This window comes from Mauremys mutica, chromosome 2 (assembly GCF_020497125.1).
Source record: "Mauremys mutica isolate MM-2020 ecotype Southern chromosome 2, ASM2049712v1, whole genome shotgun sequence".
Classification (NCBI taxonomy): domain Eukaryota; kingdom Metazoa; phylum Chordata; order Testudines; family Geoemydidae; genus Mauremys; species Mauremys mutica.
Genome location: NC_059073.1, coordinates 268684674 through 268706019, shown reverse-complemented (window position 1 = coordinate 268706019; position 21346 = coordinate 268684674). Strand labels below are relative to the sequence as shown.

Here is a 21346-nt window from a genome sequence, read left to right as displayed (position 1 = left end):
GTTGGCCCAATACCCACTACAGGAGAGCATTTGGTTCCTATTCCCCTAATAAAAGAGATGGTCAGTGAGAAACCCAGGGGAAATACTTCTCTTCCTGGCTGATTTCAAGCCATGGGGAAAATATTTTATTTTTGTATATTTGTTCCGAACTAAACTGAGTTGAAGAATGGTGATGATAGCAAGTGAGAAGTAGATTCCAGTTATCTAAGAGACCGCTTCTCTTTGGAAGGAACACTTCTGCTATCTGTGTCAAGAGTAAAATTTGAGGGAGCTGAGGATAAGATTAGGCAAGGCATTGCCACTCGCAGCAAATACTCCTAAACCTGGTTGCTTTCAGAGTAGTTGTAAGATATTTTTGTCCAGTCTTTTCACTTATGAGAAGCTCTGAAAACTCCTGGTGCTTAGTACACTGGTCCCCGTCCTCTAATTTAAGCAAGATCAGGTTTGTGAAGGTTTGCCAAATATATGCTACTTCTTTGGTAGCCATTTTTTATTTTTATCTTTATCGTGTAAAGCAAACCCAGATGCAATAATGGATGCTGCTAAGAATAAACAATAAGAAGAGAAGCCGTATTTATAATACTTGTATTTGTATTGCTCCCAGATACTCTCATCAGTATAGGGGACCCATTATTCTAGACTTTCTGCTAATACATTGAAGAGATAATCCATGCATTGAAGAGTTAATAATCCCATTTGAGACAAGATGTGGAAGGAGCAGAACAACCAAATGAGAAAACCAAGTAGAAGAGTCATTAAAATAGGGCCATGTGATTATACAAGTTTGCTATTGCACAAATTGAGGGTTCCAAGGCATCATTTCTTTAAAAGATAAACAAGAAATATTAATGAATCTCTCCACACCACCTGCCTAGCTATTATCAGTTGGCCGTTACCCATGAGCATCACAGCAGAAGTGGGTCTTCTATCCACTGGTAAGAAAGAAGTTGGAAAGTTGAAGATCCAAGGTGGAGGTTTCAAAATGGGGGAGGGAGGAGAAACCACAAGCTTAAAATAATCAATAACTACAGCAAAAAATATAAAAGACAGCTAACCTGAACAGCCTGCATTGGTGGTAACTGAATCACTGATGGCTGTGTGGCTTGAATCACTCCCTGGACGTGTACAGTTTGACCAGAAGGCAACTGTACTAGAGTTACAACTGGAGATCCTCTTCCAGCACTTGATCCAGCTACAGAAACCTGCAAGAATTATGATAATCATGTTTAAATAAAGTGCTCTGTGGATTTCAACAGATACTTCAAAAAGCAATAACACAGATAAGTTAAATGATAAAATTTTGAGCCAAACTGCAAGAAGAAAATACACATTATGCGACTTATTACTTGGACAAAATTATTACTATTTGTGCTAATTATATACCTTTAAGCTGTCTCAATTTGGTGACCAAAAAAGAACACTTGTCACTTTTTAAAATCTTGACCTTTTGTCTTAATTTTTCAAGGACCCTGTCTGTTTTTTATAAAAGATCTCCAAGCTTTCAAAGACTAAATCTTCTACCCTTGGCTTGTACTTTAGGACAGAGTCACAGAGATCTCAACTAGAAGTATCTTTATGGGTTGAACAAATCCAATCATGATAGGATACTCTCAATCAGTGGTATGAAATCCTTGGTCCTCTTTTATCCAATCTATGGCTTTCTACTTGTATTCTTCAGGAAGATGTTCTAATATAGAGGACAATTTTTTCCCATGATAAAACAGTTGTATCACTAAAGCAATACTTGGATTGTAAACTCTTCGAAGCAAGGACTGTACCGGTATCTGTATTATCTAGCACAGTGAGGCCAGTGCCTCTCAACACTACTGCAATATAAACAACAATACACCACAACTGATGATTTTCAATCCTCAAGGCTGACATGGTGGAGGAATATGGTTTCTTACCCAGATTAGCAATCATTCTCGCCTCTTTTTCTTACAGTATTCTACAACAACATCTTCCTCCCTCAGGCTTTACTACTGCACCAGAGACTATCAGAGATCCAGATATTGGTTGAGAGAAGAAATATTCTAATCCCTATAGTGGGACATGTTAAATTTTATCAGTTTGTTTGCCAACAGGTAGTCAAAACCCCTTTAAAAGGCTCCAGTACACTTTAAATAATTGACAGTGAAATTTTCTCTCTTTTCTGGGTCTCTATAACCACATTTTGTGAGATATCTTGTGGAATTATGATACCTCTAAATTTAGAGCATATGCCATTCTAGATTTAAAAAACTCTTAGAAATGCCTATAGCCATCCAGAGATATTGAAGAGATGGAAATATTGTCTTATGGAGAGGTAAACAAGACTGGAAACAGTCATGAAGCAAAAGGAAGATTTTTAAGGTCACTGTAATAGATCTGAATCTGTCTCTGGCAAATCATGCCTAATCCTGGACACAAGAAGAATAGATGATATAGAAGAAAAGAACAAAGACAATTCCATAGGATTTGTAGAAGAAGAGAATAGACAGTCCATCTTTTTCAGCTCTTCAGTGTGAACTGGATAAAAACAATTTGCTTTTCAGGGTTACAATAATTCATCATTCTCCAAGATTGTTTTTTTCAGTCCTGCCTTGGTTAGCATCACAAAGATATATCTGGTGGAGAGTGGTCACATCCCAAAGCTGGACTACTCTGAGACAATAGATCTATGAGCAGGAGAAGGTGGAGAGGACACAGTGACAGGAACAGAATATTGAATACAAGATGTAAACAGGCCAAAATGGATCTAAAAGATCATGATAATTGCATTCTGTCTCATTTTCCAAAGTATCTGAGACATTCATAATAGAGAAGAAAAAAAATCTAACTGTAGAAAGGTCTTTGATTAATGATCACTGAAGATTTTGATTAGTGATCCCTGAGCAATATTTCTGTGGGAAAACTCTGCCCGCAAAAGGTCATTTGTTAAGACAAAAGGTCTATCTGAGGAAAATGTTATCTTTTTGTTATTTATTTACTAGGAAGTGTAGAAACATGCAGTACCATCAAAAAGCCTGGATGCTGAATCAACCATACCTGAAGAAGGAAGTTTTACAAGTAAACTAGACAGGATCTGGTTGACTCCTTTTAATATATTTATTACATAACTGTTAAATTGTCAATAGGAATCTGAACAGACTCTCTTGGGAAAGCTAAAAGTAAAGGGCTTCTTACAACTCCCAAAAGGAAACCATCCTAGCCTGAAAAAGGCTTCTAAAAACAAGCATCAAAGACACCCAAAGCTTTTTCCACTCTATAAACACACACACTTGTATTGTCATTAAGATGCTGACATTTTGAGCCCAAGAGCCAGCCAGTCTAAAAGATGGAAACTCAATATGAACTCAGAATATGATCCAGATTTTAACTGGTGGTAATTGGCTTCACACAAGAGCCATTACAAGGAACGAACAAGGGTTGATTCTAAATATTTTCAAAGCATTCTAAATTGTCAATACATACTACAAAATTATTAAACAATAAATTTGTAAGCACCTAGAAGATAATAGGATCATAAGGAATACCAGCATGGATTTGTCAAGGACAAATCATGCCAAATCAACCTAATTTAATTCTTTGATACAGTCACTGCCTAGTGGATAGCGGAAAACAGTAGATATATGTCTCATAAGCGAACTAGGGAAATGAAGTCTAGATTAAATTACTAAAAGATGGGTGCACAACTGGTTGAAAGACCATACTCAAATAATGGTTATCAATGGTTTGCTGTCAAACTGGGAAGGCGTATCTAGTGGGGTCCCAAAGTGGTAGTCCTGGGTCCAGTACTATTCAATATTGTCATTAAATGTCTTTGATAATGGAGTGGAGAGTATGCTTATAAAATTTGCAAATGACATCAAGCTGGGAAGGGTTGCAAGCACTTTGGAGGACAGGCTCAGAATTCAAAATTACTGTGACAAATTGGAAAACTGGTTTGAATTCAACAAAATGAAATTCAATAAAGACAAGTGAAAAGTACTTCACTTAGGAAGGAAAAATCAAATGCACAACTACAAAATGGGGAATAACTGGTTAGGTGGTAGTGCTGCTGGAAAGGATCTTGGGGTTCTAGTGGATCACCAGGGCCGCCCACAGGATTCAAGGGGCCTGGGGCAAAGCAATTTCAGGGGCCCCTTCCATAAAAAAAAAGTTGCAATATTATAAAGAATACTATATTCTCATGGGGGGCCCTGCGGGGCCCGGGGCAAATTGCCCCACTTGCTCCCCCCTCTGGGCAGCCCTGTGGATCATAGATTGAATATGAGTCAAAATGAGGCAAAAAAGACGAATATCATTCTGGGGTGTATTAACAGGAATGTCATATGTAAGACACGGAGGTAACTGTCTTACTCTACAAGACATAGGAGAGGCCTCAGCTGAAGTACTATGTCCAATTCTGGGTGCCACAGATTAGGATAAAAGTGGACAAATTGGAGAAAGTCGAGAGGAGAGCAACAAAAATGATAAAAGATTTAGAAAACCTGGGGTATAAGGAAAGGTTCAAACACTAGCCATGTTTAGTTTTGAGAAAAGATAACTGAGGGGGACCTGACAATAGTCTTCAAATATATTAAGTGCTGTTATAAAGAGGACTGCATCAATTGTTCTCCATGTCCCCTGAAGACTGGACAAAAAGCCATTGGCTTAATCTGCAGCAAGGGAGATTTTAGGTTAGATATTAGGAAAATCCAACTATAAGGTTAATTAAGCTCTGGAATTGGCTTCCAATGGATGTTGTGGAATCATTGGAAGGTTGTAAAAACAGGTTGGACAAACACCTTTCAGGATGTTCTAGGTTTACTTGGTTTTACAGCAGTACAGAAGTCTGGACTTGACTTCTCAAGGTTCCCTCTAACCCTACATTTCTATTATTCTAAAAAGAGCCAGGCAAACATAATCACAACAAACCTTTCCATTTGTACCTAGAGCACAGACACCAGAAATACAAAACAATACTATAACTGACATGAACAAATTATACCACACAACTGATAGTTATTACAGCCTGTTTCCAGTGCATTGGTAGGATGCATGACATTTTCATAACAGGGGCTTGAATAATCAGGAGTAACCCAGCTCTGATTAACTGAAATATCTGGATAACCAAGGTAAGTTTGTTCCCTCAGGATGCATTAAATGAAGTTCTGCTCCTGTGGATCTCTTAAATTTTACTGAGCTACATTCTCCAGGAACAGAGAGCCAAAGGAGTTTCTGTAAGATCTCTTTGGAATTTAAGAAAGTCAATGCAACTTTGGGGAACATATATTATTTAACCAGTTACTTCAAGTTAACTGGAGTTGTCAATTGGGATTGCACTGTACTGACACAAAAAGGAGCCTTCTAACCTAGGACAAAGTTTTACCTAAGCCACTTGTCCTAACATAGACATAATGTCTGTTTATGCAAATTACTGGTGTTTCTTAGGTTAAATACACTTTGGACAGCCCTAAATCTTTACCTGCCCATGTAACACTTAATACATATTCTCATACTTTCCTAATGAATAAGCACTTAAAATTTAAATAAAAATTCAACATTTCTGGAAGCCAGTTTTTATTATAACAGTTTGATTTAAAATTTGGTTGAATTGCCTGCTTTCCTATAAGGCTGCACCTTAACTAGAATATTGAACTATAAAAGCTTCTAGAGCAGGGTTTCCTTCTAAATTTAAAGGCCAATTATATATAATAGCAATTACAAGTATATTTAAGAGTCCATTTTATGCCATCTTAAAACCACACAAGAAAACGTGTCCAAAACTCTACCAGAGTAAAGCTTATTTAAAATTTCACAGGGAAAAATGATTTTACTCTAATGAGTTCATACATGATATTTTGTTCTGGGTGAAAACAAGCACATTTAAAGCTGGATCAAACTAAAAGAAATCTGTTCTTGTTTACAGAAAGAACTACATAAATAGAAAAAACATAATTCACACATCAAGCTAGAATTACATGAAAATTATTACATTTGAGTGACTTTTTCTTTTAACATTTGCAGACCCTTAACAAAAAGTGATTTCAACACATCAGATTTACTTCTGTGATTTTTTTAATTGAGTTTTGTTTCTGTAAATTTGAGATTAACAATCATGTTTCCATTCTGATATTGTGCATCTCTTTAAAATAAAGTATAAATAATCCTGTAAAAGTAACATTGGATTTATTTTCTTTCATTCTAAATTGTTGACTCTGTTCCAAAATTGCAGCCTCTGCATTAACTAAAATATATTTTAACTTGCTTATTAGGTTACTTGTGTACTGATACTGATGGAAGTAGTCTTGACAAGCCATGCAATCCTTACGTCAATGACAAGTGATGCTGCCTACGACATCTGAATTTCAAGGCTTGCCTAGACTGCCAATTACTGAAGGCTGATGATCAGCAGTGGCAATTCAGCAACCTGAAAAACACGGTTTTAAAAACACTGAATAGTGCAATGTTACAATGCATTTCACACTGTCCCAGGCAAGCAGAGGAAAGGAAATGTTGCATCATGTAATATCATGAGAGCTGATCCACTGAGGTGCTCGGCACCCTCAAATGCCAGTGACCTTTAACAGGCATCAATGGCACTCAACACCATGGGAAAATCAATTTTTTGTATATTTAGAGCCAGATTGTGTCCTACTTCTGGGTCGACATGAAAGAGAGGAAAAAGGTGTAGTAAGGACTACACGGTCACTATTCTGATGCTTGGGCCTGCATCCATGCAAAAGGAATACTTCCCAAGGGTAGTAGCACTGCTGTAGGGAAAAGGACTTTTGGAGGTCTCCTGCTTCCTGTTTCTGTACTGATTATGAAAGGTGGAACTCCTCTTGAACAAGGATTAAAAAAAAAAAGGCACAGAAATGCTCTCCTAAATCCCTCACCTATGACTCAAAGACTTTAGGTGTTGAAAGGACTTGGGCCTTCAGCAGAGAGAAGATTTTTATGACTGTTTTCTTTTTTATATTGTACCCTACCAACTGATATCTGGAAATCTAATACAAAAATTAAAACCACCAACTGTCAACAACTGGCATAAATCTAACCCATTCCTACCTCTATCAGTTCTACCCTTCATGAGATAAATATCCTGGGTACAGGCCCAAATTTTTTTAATATATCTTACATAGTATCCGCCCTCCAACCAAACAACCCTCCCACCCCGCCAAAAAAAGAAAAAAAAAGGCTCTGACTAATGGAGTGAAATCAAGAACAAAGGGCCTTCCACCAAAACTGCTCTGTACCCATACTCAGGAATTAAACCACAGGGGCAGAAACAAAGGTATTTTGATAAGACACAATTTCTGCAACAGTGCAAGGGGGAAGAGGCTCTCTCTGCAACAGTCAGCTCCCAAGCCACTCATGGCTTTATAGATGGTATCCCTTGCTTGAACTGCACTCCAGAAAGAATTCTGAATCACTGCTCATGATGACTTGCCCCAATTAGGCTGCATGCTGACTGACTTCCCTCAATTAAGTTGCACGCTGACTAGCTGAATGTTGTCTATATTCTTCAAGGTCAGTCTTAAGACTATATGCCAGTATAGTGACAAAAGAATAGATAACTGTGTTGAGATCTACATCCGAAGGAACAGGTTGGTCTAGTCTGGACTCAAGAAACAAATGATCAGTTTAATGAAATCCCAAGATCACAAACAACTGAGAAAAATTGTGACAGTACCTTTTCAATCAAGGGAGTAAGTACAGTTCCCTTTCTTTTCAAATGTATTTTTCTCTACCGAGCAACACCAGCTTCATTGTTTCTGTATTGAATGTAAACCAAGCACTGAGAAGGTAGAACAACCAAATATTCCAGATTTGATGTGGAGACACAGAGTTCATTTTCATCAACTTAATGATAATACTGCAGTTCAAAATGCCTTTCTTCAACAGCCTTACATACATGAGGGTGACAGGATGGAATACTGTGGGACCTTCACTAGGAAAGGACATGCAATTGCCACAATCCTCTGAGTCTTCCCTATATGAATAAACAGATCCTCTGTACAACATTCCCATTCACCTCTATCAGCTCCCTCAGATAAGTTAACAGTAACTCAAGATAGCCTTATCAAAACGTATACAATTTAATAAAATTGTAAGTACTATGACCTCTGATCACTGCCAGATGATCACCAAACAAAGCAATAAGTGTTGTTTCAATCTTTTCCCCAGGACTAAAGCCAGACAAATCCAGGAATCTAAAAGAATATAGGTGTCAATTAAGTCATCTTTAAAGTGGTAAGATTGTTCCTGTCAAACAGATAGTTTCTTGCATAAGAATCTAACTACTACCTGCTGTAGGTCACCAGCCATTTTTCTTTCACAAAAAATGACATAATCAATTCTGATCAATAATGGATGTGATGCTTCACTTCATATTCTTTATTCAAATATGCTTATGATATGAATATGACATAACTGAGATACGCTTTATGCAAGATGGGTCTTGTATGGTATCTTTGGAAAGGTTATAATTTACTGAATGTGATTATCCAATTTATATGCCTGTATCATTTCTGTAACTGAAGTTAGGAATATTGACTGTATATCTGTATTTCAACTATGCTACTTTGGGTGACACCCACTGCTAACACTTCAGGTACAACAATGGAAAAGACAGACAGGGCGGATGGCCCATCAGTGAGGACAATGGACTGGGAAAAGGCTTGGCCTTCCTATGAACACTCCATACTGCCACTGACTCATGGATGGTGTGATACTACAGAGTCAGGTGATCTTGTCACCTGATACTAAACATTACATAGCACTTCTTGTAACTTTCCACTGGGAGGGAGGAGGATCAGGTTTGGGAAACAAAGGATTCCCACCTTATGTAAATCCTATTTAAGGGTGAGGAGGAAGGCAAATGAGGCTCTTCCTCTCCATGGCCTGTCTGCCCAATAAGGAAGACTGCTAAAGCCACCTGAAGGGAAGGCAGTGGGGAGTCCAGACTGAGACAGGGTCCAGTCTGAAAAGAAATATAACTGGAAATCTGAACCACAGAAACTTTGCAACCTGCCTAAAGTAACATTTAGGGTAATAAATTACATTTTGTAACCTGTTTCTTAAGTGTATTGAGCTTAGCTTGCATACTTTGGTTTATTTGCTCAGTAATCTGCTTTGTTCTTTCTCTCTCTTATATTCACTTAAAATTCACCTTTTGCAGTTAATAAACTTATCGCTTATTTATAGTAACATAACCCAGTTTATGTAATTTCTAACTGGGGGGGCAAGAAGTGGTGCATATCTCCCTCCACATTGAGGGAGGGGGTGAATTTCATAAAACCTTTGGGTTTGTACCCCTTAAAGGGAGTGGGCACTAGAGTGTTGGGGACAGCCCCTAAGGCTGAATCTTTCCAGAGCGGATCTCTGTCTCTCTGTGCACCTGGGTGTGGCCCTGCCTGTGTACGTGGCTGGAAGAGGCTTGTGAGCCTAACCCAACAAGACCAGGACAAGGGCACCCAGGCTGGTAGAACAGGCTGATTGAGCAGAGGAGGCTCAGTTAAACCCCAGCACATCAGGTGATACCCCAAAGAGCCCAAACCCGTCACAGTGGGCCTGTGCTCTCCCCACTTGTTACTAGCCATGACATGTGAAGGCCCATTTCACAAGTGGCTAAACTAAGCTTATTTAGAACATCCTGAAGTTCCATCAGCAGAGCTGGATGAAACATAGCCACTGCAGAAATCTCTTGTTTCACATTATCTCCTTGGTTTCAGACAGACTGCCAGAGATCCAATTGATTTTAACAGCAATTAGATAAACTCTTCAAAGACAGAAATGCTTGATTCTAAGTGGCATCAATATGGATCCAACAGGCACCTTACTGTTCACTAGTCTAGACTTTGTAGATCCTGTGGTTTAGGGAAAAAAACACTTTTTTACTTTCACAACAGAAATGGCATGAGATACATATAGCAAATCTATGTTACAATCGACTGGGAAAAAACCTGCTACTAGCTCATAAGCCTCCTTTCTTATTGATTTATTTGTTATAGGTCCTCTTTGTGAGGATGCAGAGGAAGGGGGATACCTAAATGGCAATGCTTCAATAGTCAAAGTAAAAAGAGTATAACAGTCCAGTCGGCTTTTAATACACTGGCCCAGTGGCTGGTCACCATTATTCCTTATATTCCTACAGACCAACAGGATTCATCAGTCTCCAAGGACAGACATTTGAGAAACACAATGATTAGAGAAAAGATAAGTAGTTATCTTTGTCACAGTTTCAGGGTAACTACACCTTTATTCCCTCCAAGTTCACTCCAAGAGTTCCCAGTCAGGTCTCAGGTCTCCAGCCATCACCTGTCTTTGGGCAGGAATCCTTGTCCGACTTCCTTCTGATCAGGGGGTTGTAAGGCTAAACAACTCCCTGACTTACACTGTGATATCCCCAGCAAGCCAATTTGCCTAAAGGCCAGCAGCTTTGCTTTGTCTCCAAGGTCTGTGAACAGCATATTATCAGCAGTTACAAGTTACCACACAGCTCTTTCTAAGCAAGCACATTTATTCTTAAGATAAAAGCACTAGAGAGAAAACATAATAAAAACAATAAACAGATTTAAATACACACTAAACATCCCAGGGGTCACCCATGCTACTAGGCCAAAGTCTTTCAAAACCTTCTGCAAGGGGTGGAGTTGCCCTTGGACAGAAGGCCCTGTCCATTTTCTGGATCAGAAAGAAGGCCTGAGTCAGGGTTAACCCAGACTTTTATCCAAAAGTCATTTCTTTGTCTCATGGCAGTGGTGGGCAGCCAGCGGCTGGTCAGAGTAATCCGCTGGCAGGCCGCGAGACAGTTTGTTTACATTGACCATCGGCAGGCACAGCCGCCCGCAGCTCCCAGTGGCTGCAGTTCGCTGTTTCTGGGCAATGGGAGCTGTGGGAAGCAGCGTAGTCCACAGGGACGTGCTGGCTGCCGCTTCCCGCAGCTTCCATTGGTTAGGAACAGCAAACTGCAGCCACTGGGAGCTGCAGGCGGCCGTGCCTGCAGACGGTCAATGTAAACAAACTGTCTCATGGCCCACCAGCGGATTACTCTGATGGGCAGCAGGTTGCCCACCACTGTCTTATGGTCTCTGGACAATCCAGTTTAAACCAGTATATGGGAGCCTCCCCAGGTGTTGGTAACTCTCGGGAGGGGTTACAATCTGAGTGATTTGCCTTAATCACCTCCCACTGTTTTTGGTTCCTGGGGAACTTGTGCGAATCCTCCCCACTGGAGTTGCATACAATCCCTAGCCACAGTGATACACAAACTTAATAGAATATGGTCCTTAAAGATACTGCATGGGACTGCAGTATCTATCACACTCTTAACATTGTTGCAAGCAGTGTTGTTGTAGCTGTGGTGGTCCCAGGATATTAGAGAGACAAGGTGGGTAAGGTAGTATCTTTTATTGGACCAAATTCTGCTGGTGAGAGAGGCAAGCTTTCAAGTTTACACAAAGCTCTTCTTCAGGTCATCTTCAAGACCTGAAGAAGAGCTTTGTGTAAACTTGAAAGCTTGTCTCTCTCACCAGCAGAATTTGGTCCAATAAAAGATACTATCTCACCCATCTTGACACTCTTACCACCTTATTTAACATCTTGTCCCCCTTTATAAAGCAAAGCTGCATTTAGCTGTAAAGTCTGAATTCCAGCCAAAAGCCAGATGTTGCATCTCCTCACAGTAGTCAGACTATTTGACCATGTTGCTAGGCATACTCAGTCAACGAGATAGCACAGAGAAAGCTGCAAACTTTTTAATATCGCGTAACTCATTAAAAATCTCATGCTCCTCATTTAGTTAATCAGAAGCAAGGTCAATAAACATCTGGCTGGACAGAACAGAAAAGAAGGAATGGGTGAGTCGCAATCTTAAATGCCATTCAAGAAATGTCTCATGCCTTGAGAAGGACTAAATCATAGACTCATAGACTTCAAGGCCAGAAGAGACATCTAATCTGGCCTCCTGCACATCACAAGCCACAGAACCTCACCCCCTCAGTCCTGTAATATACCCATAACCTTTGGTTGAATTACTAAAGTCCTCAAATCATGATTTAAAGACTGCATGTTACAGAGAATCCACCATTTATTCTAGTTTAAACCAGCAAGTGACGTGTGCCCCATGATGCAGAGGAAGGTGAAAACCTCCCAGTGATCTCTCTCTTGTTAGTAATATTGGTTAGCAGCCAGAGAGCTGGTGTAGAGAGATGATTTCAAAGTCAAGGAAAGCAATGTTCCATTCAGTTGCTTTTTCTTTATTTAATTCCTCCAGAGACAAAATACCTGAGAGAAGCAACCCTAGTGAGAGCCACAGATCCATCAGCATGTGAACATACTGAAATATTATGTCTTTGAATTCCTTATGGAATGAGAGTGCCAACATTTTCCATTCAATATACCTACAAAAATATCCATTTGATACTCCAGCCTAGGGAGCTTACCTCCCAAGGAAGTGAATGTACTAGCAACGTCTTTAAACTTTCAGTGTAAGACAGTGGCTCACCTTCAAACTCTGGAGCACGGAAGTCTCCCAGATAGAGAAATTTGTTAACCAAGTCCTCCTCATCTTAAGTCAGGAGACACATAAAAACAGGACCACTGGAATGCTAATACAATGTGCTCCTTTCCAGAAGTAGGCATTGCTACAGAACCAGGCTGTGGCTTTGCAGGAGGAAGAGCTGGAGAAGCTGATCTGAAAATGTAAAGCTGGATAGAAGCAGTTAGGGAAACCAGGTCCTGAAGATGGCAGCCAACTCTTGTTCTAGCTGGTTGCAGTGGAAAAGAGCCCAGACAAGAGACAAAGAGCAGGGTCTATTATAGTGCTTTGCTTCACCGGAACAACTCGCTTAGAACAACTTCACAGTCAAGAAAAAATGTCCGGCTGAGCAAAAACAGTTATGCAGCTACAATAGTGTGCCCCTGGTGGCCAGACAGCTAAAATGCATGTTGATCTGCAAAGAGTTGCCAGGGTGGCACTCTGACTGCTCACCGCTCTCAGTCTCCTCCTGCTGCAGATTATTTGATGCCCAAACAATTTTTTGCAGAATTAAAGCTTTTTTTTTAATTGTAAGAGGCGTATTTTTTTCAGAAGGGCTGAGCACCTACAGCTCTCACTGACTTCAGCTGGAGTTGTGAGTACTCAACACGTCTGAAGATCAGATATGTTTTAACCCTTATGGCTGAAAACTTTCCAAATGTGAATTGATTCTGTGCTCTCTTCCTGAGTCTGCAGAAAACAACAAGGTGTAAACTGCTTTAACTATAAATTTCCATGTCAAAGTATATACCAAAATTTCTCACTATTTCCACAGTTGATCATTTTAATTGAAACATCTAACTAAGGTGTATCTCTAGTGTGGTTTTAATCATCTGGTGCTGATTGTGACAGATCTGACAATTTCCTGCAACATCCTTCAAAAACCTTAATGAATGAAGTTTAAGTATCTTTGCAGACCATTGTATCAAATGCAAAGGTTATGTATTATTGTGGGCCAGGATTGTAGGTAATCTCGCCAGCAGGGAGATGCGATGTGAACCCCGGAAGAGTTATGAACTTCAAAGAAGGCATTGAATAATGTGCCAGACAAGAATGGACTTTTGGGACAAACAGTAAAAAGTTTGCCTGGGGAACCTCTACAGTGAGGTGAATGCAAATTCCCCACCTCTGCTTATGCAAAAACCTAGCCTTTTGAAGATATGCCCTGGGGAGAGGACCATTATCTGCTGATTACCTGTTCCTGGAGTCTCAAGATCAAGGGCTCAAGCTATACAAAGGAAAAAGGTTTCAGAATAGCAGCCGTTAGTCTGTATCTGCAAAAAGAACAGGAGTACTACTGTACTAGTGGCACCTTAGAGACTAAGGCCTTGGCTACACTTGCAAATTTGCAGCGCTGCAGCAGGGTGTGAAAACACACCCTCTCCAGCGCTGCAAATTGCGGCGCTGCAAAGCGCCAGTGTGGTCAAAGCTCCCAGCGCTGTACGTTATTCCCCACAGGGAGGTGGAGTACGGACAGCGCTGGGAGAGCTCTCTCCCAGCGCTGGCGCTTTGACTACACTTAGCGCTTCAAAGCGCTGCCGCGGCAGCGCTTTGAAGTGCAAGTGTAGCCAAAGCCTAAGGGCTTGGCTACACTGGAGAGTTGCAGCACTGGTGGTGGCTTTACAGCGCTGCAACTCACTCACCATCCACACTTGCAAGGCACATACAGCACTGTATCTCCCTGGCTATAGTGCTGGCTGTACTCCACCTCTGCCTGGGGAATAACGACTACAGCGCTGGTGCTGCAGCGCTGGAGTGCCAGTGTAAACAGTGATTAATCTTACTACACTGTAACTGACCTCCGGAATTTTCCCATAATGCTTTTAACTAAAGAACTCTCTTTGTTTTGTTATGATGCCTCTCTTTGTTTTGTTGTGAACTCGGGGCTCCCGGAGCTGCTTATCTAAAAAACAAACACAGCTACTGTTTGCTGTGAATGAGGCAGGCAGGGGGATGAATGTCCACAGCTAGTGTTTGCTTGAGGAGAGAAAAATCACGGCTGGGGGGTGGAAAGGGAGTCCGTCGGAGCAGCTGCTTATCTGGTCTGAAGGCTATTTGCATTTAAGAGTGAATGAGGGGTCGGGGAAGTGGTCAGAATTTGCAAGGCAGGGAGCTGACAGTGTCGGCTCCAAAAATCCACTCTCTCTCTCTCCCACGCTCCCTGTCACACTCCACCCCACCCCTCTCTTTTGAAAAGCACGCTGCAGCCACTTGAACGCTGGGATAGCTGCCCATAATGCACCACTCCCAACACCACTGCAAATGCTGCAAATGTGGCCACACTCCAGCGCTTTCCCTACACAGCTGTACGAAGACAGCTTTAACTCCCAGCGCTGCACAGCTGCAAGTGTAGCCAAGCCCTAACACATTTATTTGAGCATAAAGGAAAGGAAAAACTAATTTATCCATGGGTGTGCTAGTTCTAAGCTAAGGCTGTTATGAACTTGTGACCTTGGTTTAAAGGGCCGACTCCTACCAGATCCCTTAGTGAAGTAGGGGGATGATCTCTGGTAAGCTTATTAGCATGTTTGTAGGTACTTTTGTCATTTTTAATATGTTTTCTCTGTAATGATTTCACTTAAGAATAAATGTGATTGCTTATTAAGAGCTGTGGGATAACTTGTAATTGCTGGCAATTAGTTATTCATAGCCTTTGGAGAGAAAGCAAAGCACAGACATTGGTCTGCGTAGGCACTCTGGCTTGTTGGAAATATCACAGTGTGGGCAGGGAACTGTGCAGCCTCAAAATCAGGAGGGAGAGAAATGTGGGTCTCTGCCCAAGAGAGGTGACAGCTGAAGAGCCAGGAGCCTAAAGTGCATGCCCTTGGTGAACCATGGAGGATAAATACAGGTGTAGTTGCCCTGAACCGTGACACCGATAATTACAAAAAACCTTTACCAAGGGAAATTCCCCTGCAGAATTAGTCAGAGCTTTGTTTAGTTTATCTGTCAGAAGTCCCAAGTGATAGAATTGCCAGCATTTCTCTTGAGATACTATTCCACAGGCTAATAGTGCTCAATGCTAGGAAGTTTATCCTGATATTCATCCTAGATTTTATACTTCTTAATTTCTTGCCATTACTCCTAGTTAAAACATAGAACGTGAACTGAGACACCTGAGGGAGGAAAAGGAACTGGGACAGGGGGCGGGGGGAGGCAAGTAAGTGCTGCTTATTTATTTTCCAGTTCAATCTTTGGAAGATTGAAATTACCACCTGAAGGAACACAGGAGTCTTAAAACCATCAGGAGCATCCCTACACTGAATGCATGCACTTTCCTGAGAAGATTCTTTATCTACAGGGGATACAAAAGTACCAGAAGAGAGAATGAATGGACAGAGCAAATGCTGTCCAGCAAAGGAGAAGCAGCAACACTTACCCCTGAAGAGACAACTGTAGTGATGACTAGCTGGCTGGGGTCTGAAAATGTGGGGATCAAAACGAGGGTATCAAAAAGTACAGACCACTTGTCTTCATTGGGCAGGAATCCTGTCTAGAAAAGTTTAAGTGGTAAAAAGTCCACCTTGCAGGATTTCTTCTTCAGTGGACTCTTTCTTCTGCGGAGGCCTCAAATGTAGCCCTAGTAAGTGGGGTCACATGGATCCATGAAGTTATTAAGCCTAACATCTGCAGGAAAAACAGTACACTTCTCGGAGTCTGGGATCCGAGAGGATACTATCTCCCAAATGGTATGGAAAACTCAGGGCTTGGAATAATCCCATCTTTTATGCCAAGATAAAAACAGGTGCTTCATTGCTTAAGCAAAACCTCAAGGGTTGAAACTATCTGTATGCTTTCCCTAGAAACAAGAACACTCCCTGAGCTCATGGTACTCTTATCAGTCAACAGTCTAAACAATGATACTTGTGTTGTCTGAGAGATGAAGACTCAGCAGTGAAAACATTCACCCAGTTATATGGCATGGTCCTTTAATGTTTTGAGAGGTTTTGGTGTATGCAAGGATCTAGGAAATAAGAGGTACTGCTGGAGAGGAAGAAGTCCTGGCAATAATCAGGACGTGGGAGAAAGTCAGTTACTGTTTTATTAAGGGTCCAAGACTCGTGAACTTGCAGAGTGGGTGAGGCAACCTACTGGGGATGACCTGGGAGAAGGGGACTGGCATATATGCTACCTCCACCCCTTAGCAGGGTAGACACCAGCAGTAGAAGGCTGCCTACTGAAGCCTCCAAGTCCAAGGACTATTTGGGGGAAAGGGGCCAGCTGAAGGAGAAACTGGCTAAGGCTCTATAGCAGGCCTAAGTTACAACCCAGCTTCAGGGAAGAGAACTGGAGACTCCTGACGTAAGTTTCAATCCAACTTTGGGGAGGAGATATAGGGACTTCTGTCTTAAAAGAGGGTTACAGTTTAGGCTACATCTACACTATGAGCTAGGGATGTGATTCCCCTGCTTGTGTACACCTACTTGTGCTAGCTCTCATCAAACTAGCATGAGTATACACAGCAGCATAGCCATGGTAACAGAGGCTTGGCTGAGCTTGCTGAGCAGAAACCCACCTTAAACTGGTGGGTACGTACTCTACTGCCGCTACCTGTGGTACCTCAGCTACTCTGATATTGATACTCATACTAGTTCAGTGAGTGTGTACCCAAGCAGGGGGACCACACTCCTGGCTTCTACTGTAGACATAACCTTAAGCCCTGTCTACACGGGCAAGTTTCTGCGTAGTAAAGCAGCTTTCTGCACTGTAACTCCCACAGTGTACACACTGCCAAGCCACTTAGTGCGCAGCGCTTTAAAAAAACCTCCCCAATGAGAGGCATAGAGCTTTCTGCGCAGAAGCTACAGCAGTGCAGTGCCAGTATAGACACCGTGGTTGATTACAGCACTGCGATTGGCCTCCAGGAGGTGTCCCACAGTGCCTGTTCTCACCTCTCTGGTCATCAGTTTGAACTCTACTGCCCTGTCCTCAGGAGATCAACCATCATCCCCACCCCGTAAATTACTTTGGAATTTTGAAAGTCCCCTTCCTGTTTGCTCGGTGATGCATGCAGTGGTCTCAGCACATCTTTCCAGGTGGCGACGCTTGCTCCACGCACTAGGCGATTCCCCCACTTGGAGCAATGCCAAGCTGCTGGACCTCATCATTTGGGGAGATGAGGCTGTCCAGTCCCAGCTGTGCTCCAGCCATAGGAATTATGATACGTACTGTAGCGGGGTAGTTACCCTGCTCCTGCCCTTTGGGGCTTAAAACAGCCCTGGGAGAGGGCTGTGGCAGGGGGATGGCTGACTGGGGAAGCAGCCACAGTTGGGCCAGCCCCAATCAGGCCACAGCTGGCCTGTATAAAAAGGCAGTGAGCCAAGGACCCAAAAGAAGGCTCTCTCCAGGCTGGGAGAGAGCAGGGCCTGGCTGCCTGCAGAAAGGGTACTGGGAGTGAAGCAGGGCTGGGGAGAGTCAGAGGAGCTCCAGGCTGGCAACTCCCCCGGCTGCAGGGCCTGGTCCAAGGCCCACAGAGGTACTGGGAGGCAGAGGAAGGCAGCAGGTCCTTGCCTATGATGAGTGGCTTTTATACTGCAGTCTGCCCCAGGGAGCGGGGGCTTGGTGATGACTGGCAGTAGCCCAGACTGAGGCGAGGTGGGGACAGAGGTTTGGGGGTTCCCCTGAGAGGGAGACCCATAGAGACTGGTGGGGTATTGCCAGAGGGCAGCCCCAGGGTAAAGGGGCACCAGGATTCAGGAGGGACACGGGGCCAGCTACAAGTGGGACACCGGCCTGCAGAGGGCGCTCCAGAGGCTCGAGAGCTAATTCCCTGGACGACCAGCAGGAAGTGCCGCAGGGGTGAGTCCCACACCACTTACACCCACTGACAGATTTCACAATGCATGAGAGAAAGGGGCCCTGACTAGGACACATTGCAGTGCAGGGTCAAAGTGAAGTAGCTGCAGAACGCCCACCACAAGGTGCGTGAGGCAAACTGCTGCTCTGGTGAATACTTTGGGAGCTCACTTGCCAGTCGAGACTGGACCAAGCCAGGAAGAGGAAATCTTGGACGAAGATGTGGAGGGGGACCCAGAGGCAGAGGATGACTTGGAAGTCAGAGATGTATGCAGCCAGAAGAACTAAGGACGACTTTCTGCGTGATGTTATGATGCACTCAACCACTGAGAAACAGGTCTTGAAGGAGTGGCGGGACAGTGAGAAGAGGGACCAAAAGGAGAATGTGGCATGCCAGAATGGAGCCATGGAGTAGCTCTTAAAGGTTATGGAGTGCCAAGCAGATACGCTCCAGGCGATATTAGCTCTGCAAACCGAGCAGCTCTGAGCCCGCCCTCCCCTGCAGCTGCTGTCACAAAACTCTTTCCCATGTTCCCCCCAGACACCGCGAACACACTCTTATCAATCTCCTGTCTCCAGTCTCTACCCGCAGCATCCCATTCCTCCCTCCTCACAGTCCAGCACTGTGGTCTTCCACTACCCACTGCACTCAACACCCATCCCTCTTCAGTTTGGCCCTGATGAAGTACAGTACCCGCTGCATTGTACTTCAAAGGAGAAGGTTGGATATGATCCCTGGACATACACAAATCTTTAGCCGTCCCGGGACCCCACCTCCTCCTGGGACCTTCCCTTCCCCCACCCCCCTCACTGCTGATTTTTTTTTGTTTGACTCTCCCCTCCAATTGTTGTTTTTCAATAAAAACAATGGTGTTGGTTAAAAGCAATCTTTATTCTATTAACTGAAAGCAAAAAGAGCCCTGCAAAGCAACATACAATTATGTTAAACCCACATATTGCATTGTCTGCACCAATCATCTCCTAGCATTACAAGCACTGCACTCCCGAGGATAGCAACAAATATTTGTGGCTTTCAGCTTCAAATTGCTGCCTCAAGGCATCCCTGATCCTTATGGCCCCGTGCTGCACCCCTCTAATAGCCCTGGTCTCTGGCTGCTCCAACTCAGCCTCCAGGCACTGACCCTCTGCGGTCCAGCTCTGAGTGAAGCTTTCACCCTTCCCTTCACTATATTATGGAGCGTACAGCATGCAGCTATAAGCATAGTAATATTGTCATCGGCCAGGTCCAGCTTCCCATAGAGGCAGTGCCAGCAGGCCTTTAAACAGCCAAAAGCACACTCAACATTCATTCTGCACTTGCTCAGCCTGTTGTTGAACTGCTCCTTGCTGCTGCCAAGTTACCCCCTGTATGGCTTCATAAGCCATGGCATTAAGGGGTAGGCGGGGTCTCTGAGGATCACAATGGCAATTGCCAAAAGTAATTACAAATTGATGCCTATGAGGTGCCTGTCACAGGACTGATCCTTTAAGAGGGAATCAGGGACCCACCCACCTGAGACAAGCTCCTGTAACAGAAAATGATCCAACTTATACTCACATGGATCCAGTTAAATCCTTAGGTGACTTATTGCCAGTTGTTTAGCTAATGTGCCTCATAAAGGGTTACTAGCACTACAGTTGGGCTCTAGAAAACAGGAAGTGCCTGAGAAGAGTAGAGAGAACACCAGAGCAAGGATGGTGTGTTCTCAGAGAGAGTAGCTCCTCAGCAGCAGGAGGAGGAGAAAAGGGATGATAACAATGAAAAGGGCAAGGGAATAATGCCAGAAGCCTGGGGGGCTGCAGCTGGCTGGACAAAAGTGGCTGCAGGTGAGTTCTGCAGCAGATTAAGGTAGAGACTGAACTGGACCCAGAGAAGCACAGGCCCCACAGAGGAGGGCTGTACAAACCCCAAACTCAATTGGCGAGACTTTCTATTTCAAATATATTTTGATTTAATAAAGTAGAACCATTCTTTTGGACTGTGTGGCATTCTTAGGGGAAATTGAGGTAGGAAGAACCTATAGTGCCACATTCACCCAGCAGGAGCCATTATGGGCACAGCCACCACCCCAATACAATGCCCTATATTTAGTGGGTAGTCTCACTTCAGTTTTTAATTCACAGGTGTACATGTCACAGAAACCACTACCACAAATAGGACCTTTATTAGTTAAAGTAGAGAAGGCCAAAAATTGGATGAGCTTTCAGAAAGAACTACCTTCTAACCTTTATACCTGACTTTCCAAGTCAAGGTTGAAGAGAACAGGAATGAATGGGTGTGTATGGTGTGTATGTAAACTGCATGGGCAATATGGAGAAGTTTGGAGTGCAGCTGATACACAAGTTCTATGGAGAAACAGACACATCACCCTTCTGGGTGCTGCCAATCTGAGTCCTTTCGCAATATCACAACCACTAACCTGATAAGCACAAAAAAAGGACATGTCACTTGAGTAAGTACTACGGCAGAGCAGTTGGCACAGAGACTAAAACAGGAATGCATCCTGCTCACACTGGGGTTATGCCAATAAACTGTATTTGGATAAAATATGCATCTGAGAAGCATTGTCTGGATTAAAAATAAACGTGTGATGGAAAGCCATAGGAGTTGAATGGCACTGAAGTACTGTAGTATTCCAAAGGATCAGGATATAAATATTGACCAGCATACTGGAATATTAGTAGCAATTTCCTTTGAATACAGATCATGGATAAGTTTAAAAAAACTGAAGCCTTTATGGAGCTCACCTAATATATCAAACTAAAGTTTGAATTTTTTAATTGTCACCTCCATTCTATTAACCAGCAAAATACTTTTCCAGCGAATATCTAAAAAATTTTTTTTTTAAATCCAGAAAGTGCCATCATGTGCATAGGGAAGAAACATAAGCAATGATTCTAAGAAGTTTTGCCTGAAGGATTGGACTCATTTTGAGTAAACATGAATTGGGGGAGGAGGACGCAAAAATTAGCTTCACCCATTATCATAAATTGCTGCATCAAACATCTCCTCCCTCTAATCCTGTAGCTGCCTCAATTTAA

General features: G+C 42.7%; 1 protein-coding gene across 9 annotated transcripts in view; it reads right to left on the bottom strand.

Moving 5' to 3' along the window:
* Window positions 1-21346, bottom strand: part of CREM (cAMP responsive element modulator) — a 72979-nt gene that overhangs the window by 39617 nt on the left and 12016 nt on the right. For all 9 annotated transcript variants that reach the window (XM_045003873.1, XM_045003857.1, XM_045003858.1 and 6 more), the window contains one exon: window positions 1056-1202. Coding sequence is in view for 7 of the 9 variants with exons in the window: in XM_045003857.1 (XP_044859792.1) it covers window positions 1056-1202 (147 nt within the window). In the remaining 2 variants the exon portion in view is untranslated. The remainder of the gene's footprint in view (window positions 1-1055; window positions 1203-21346) is intronic.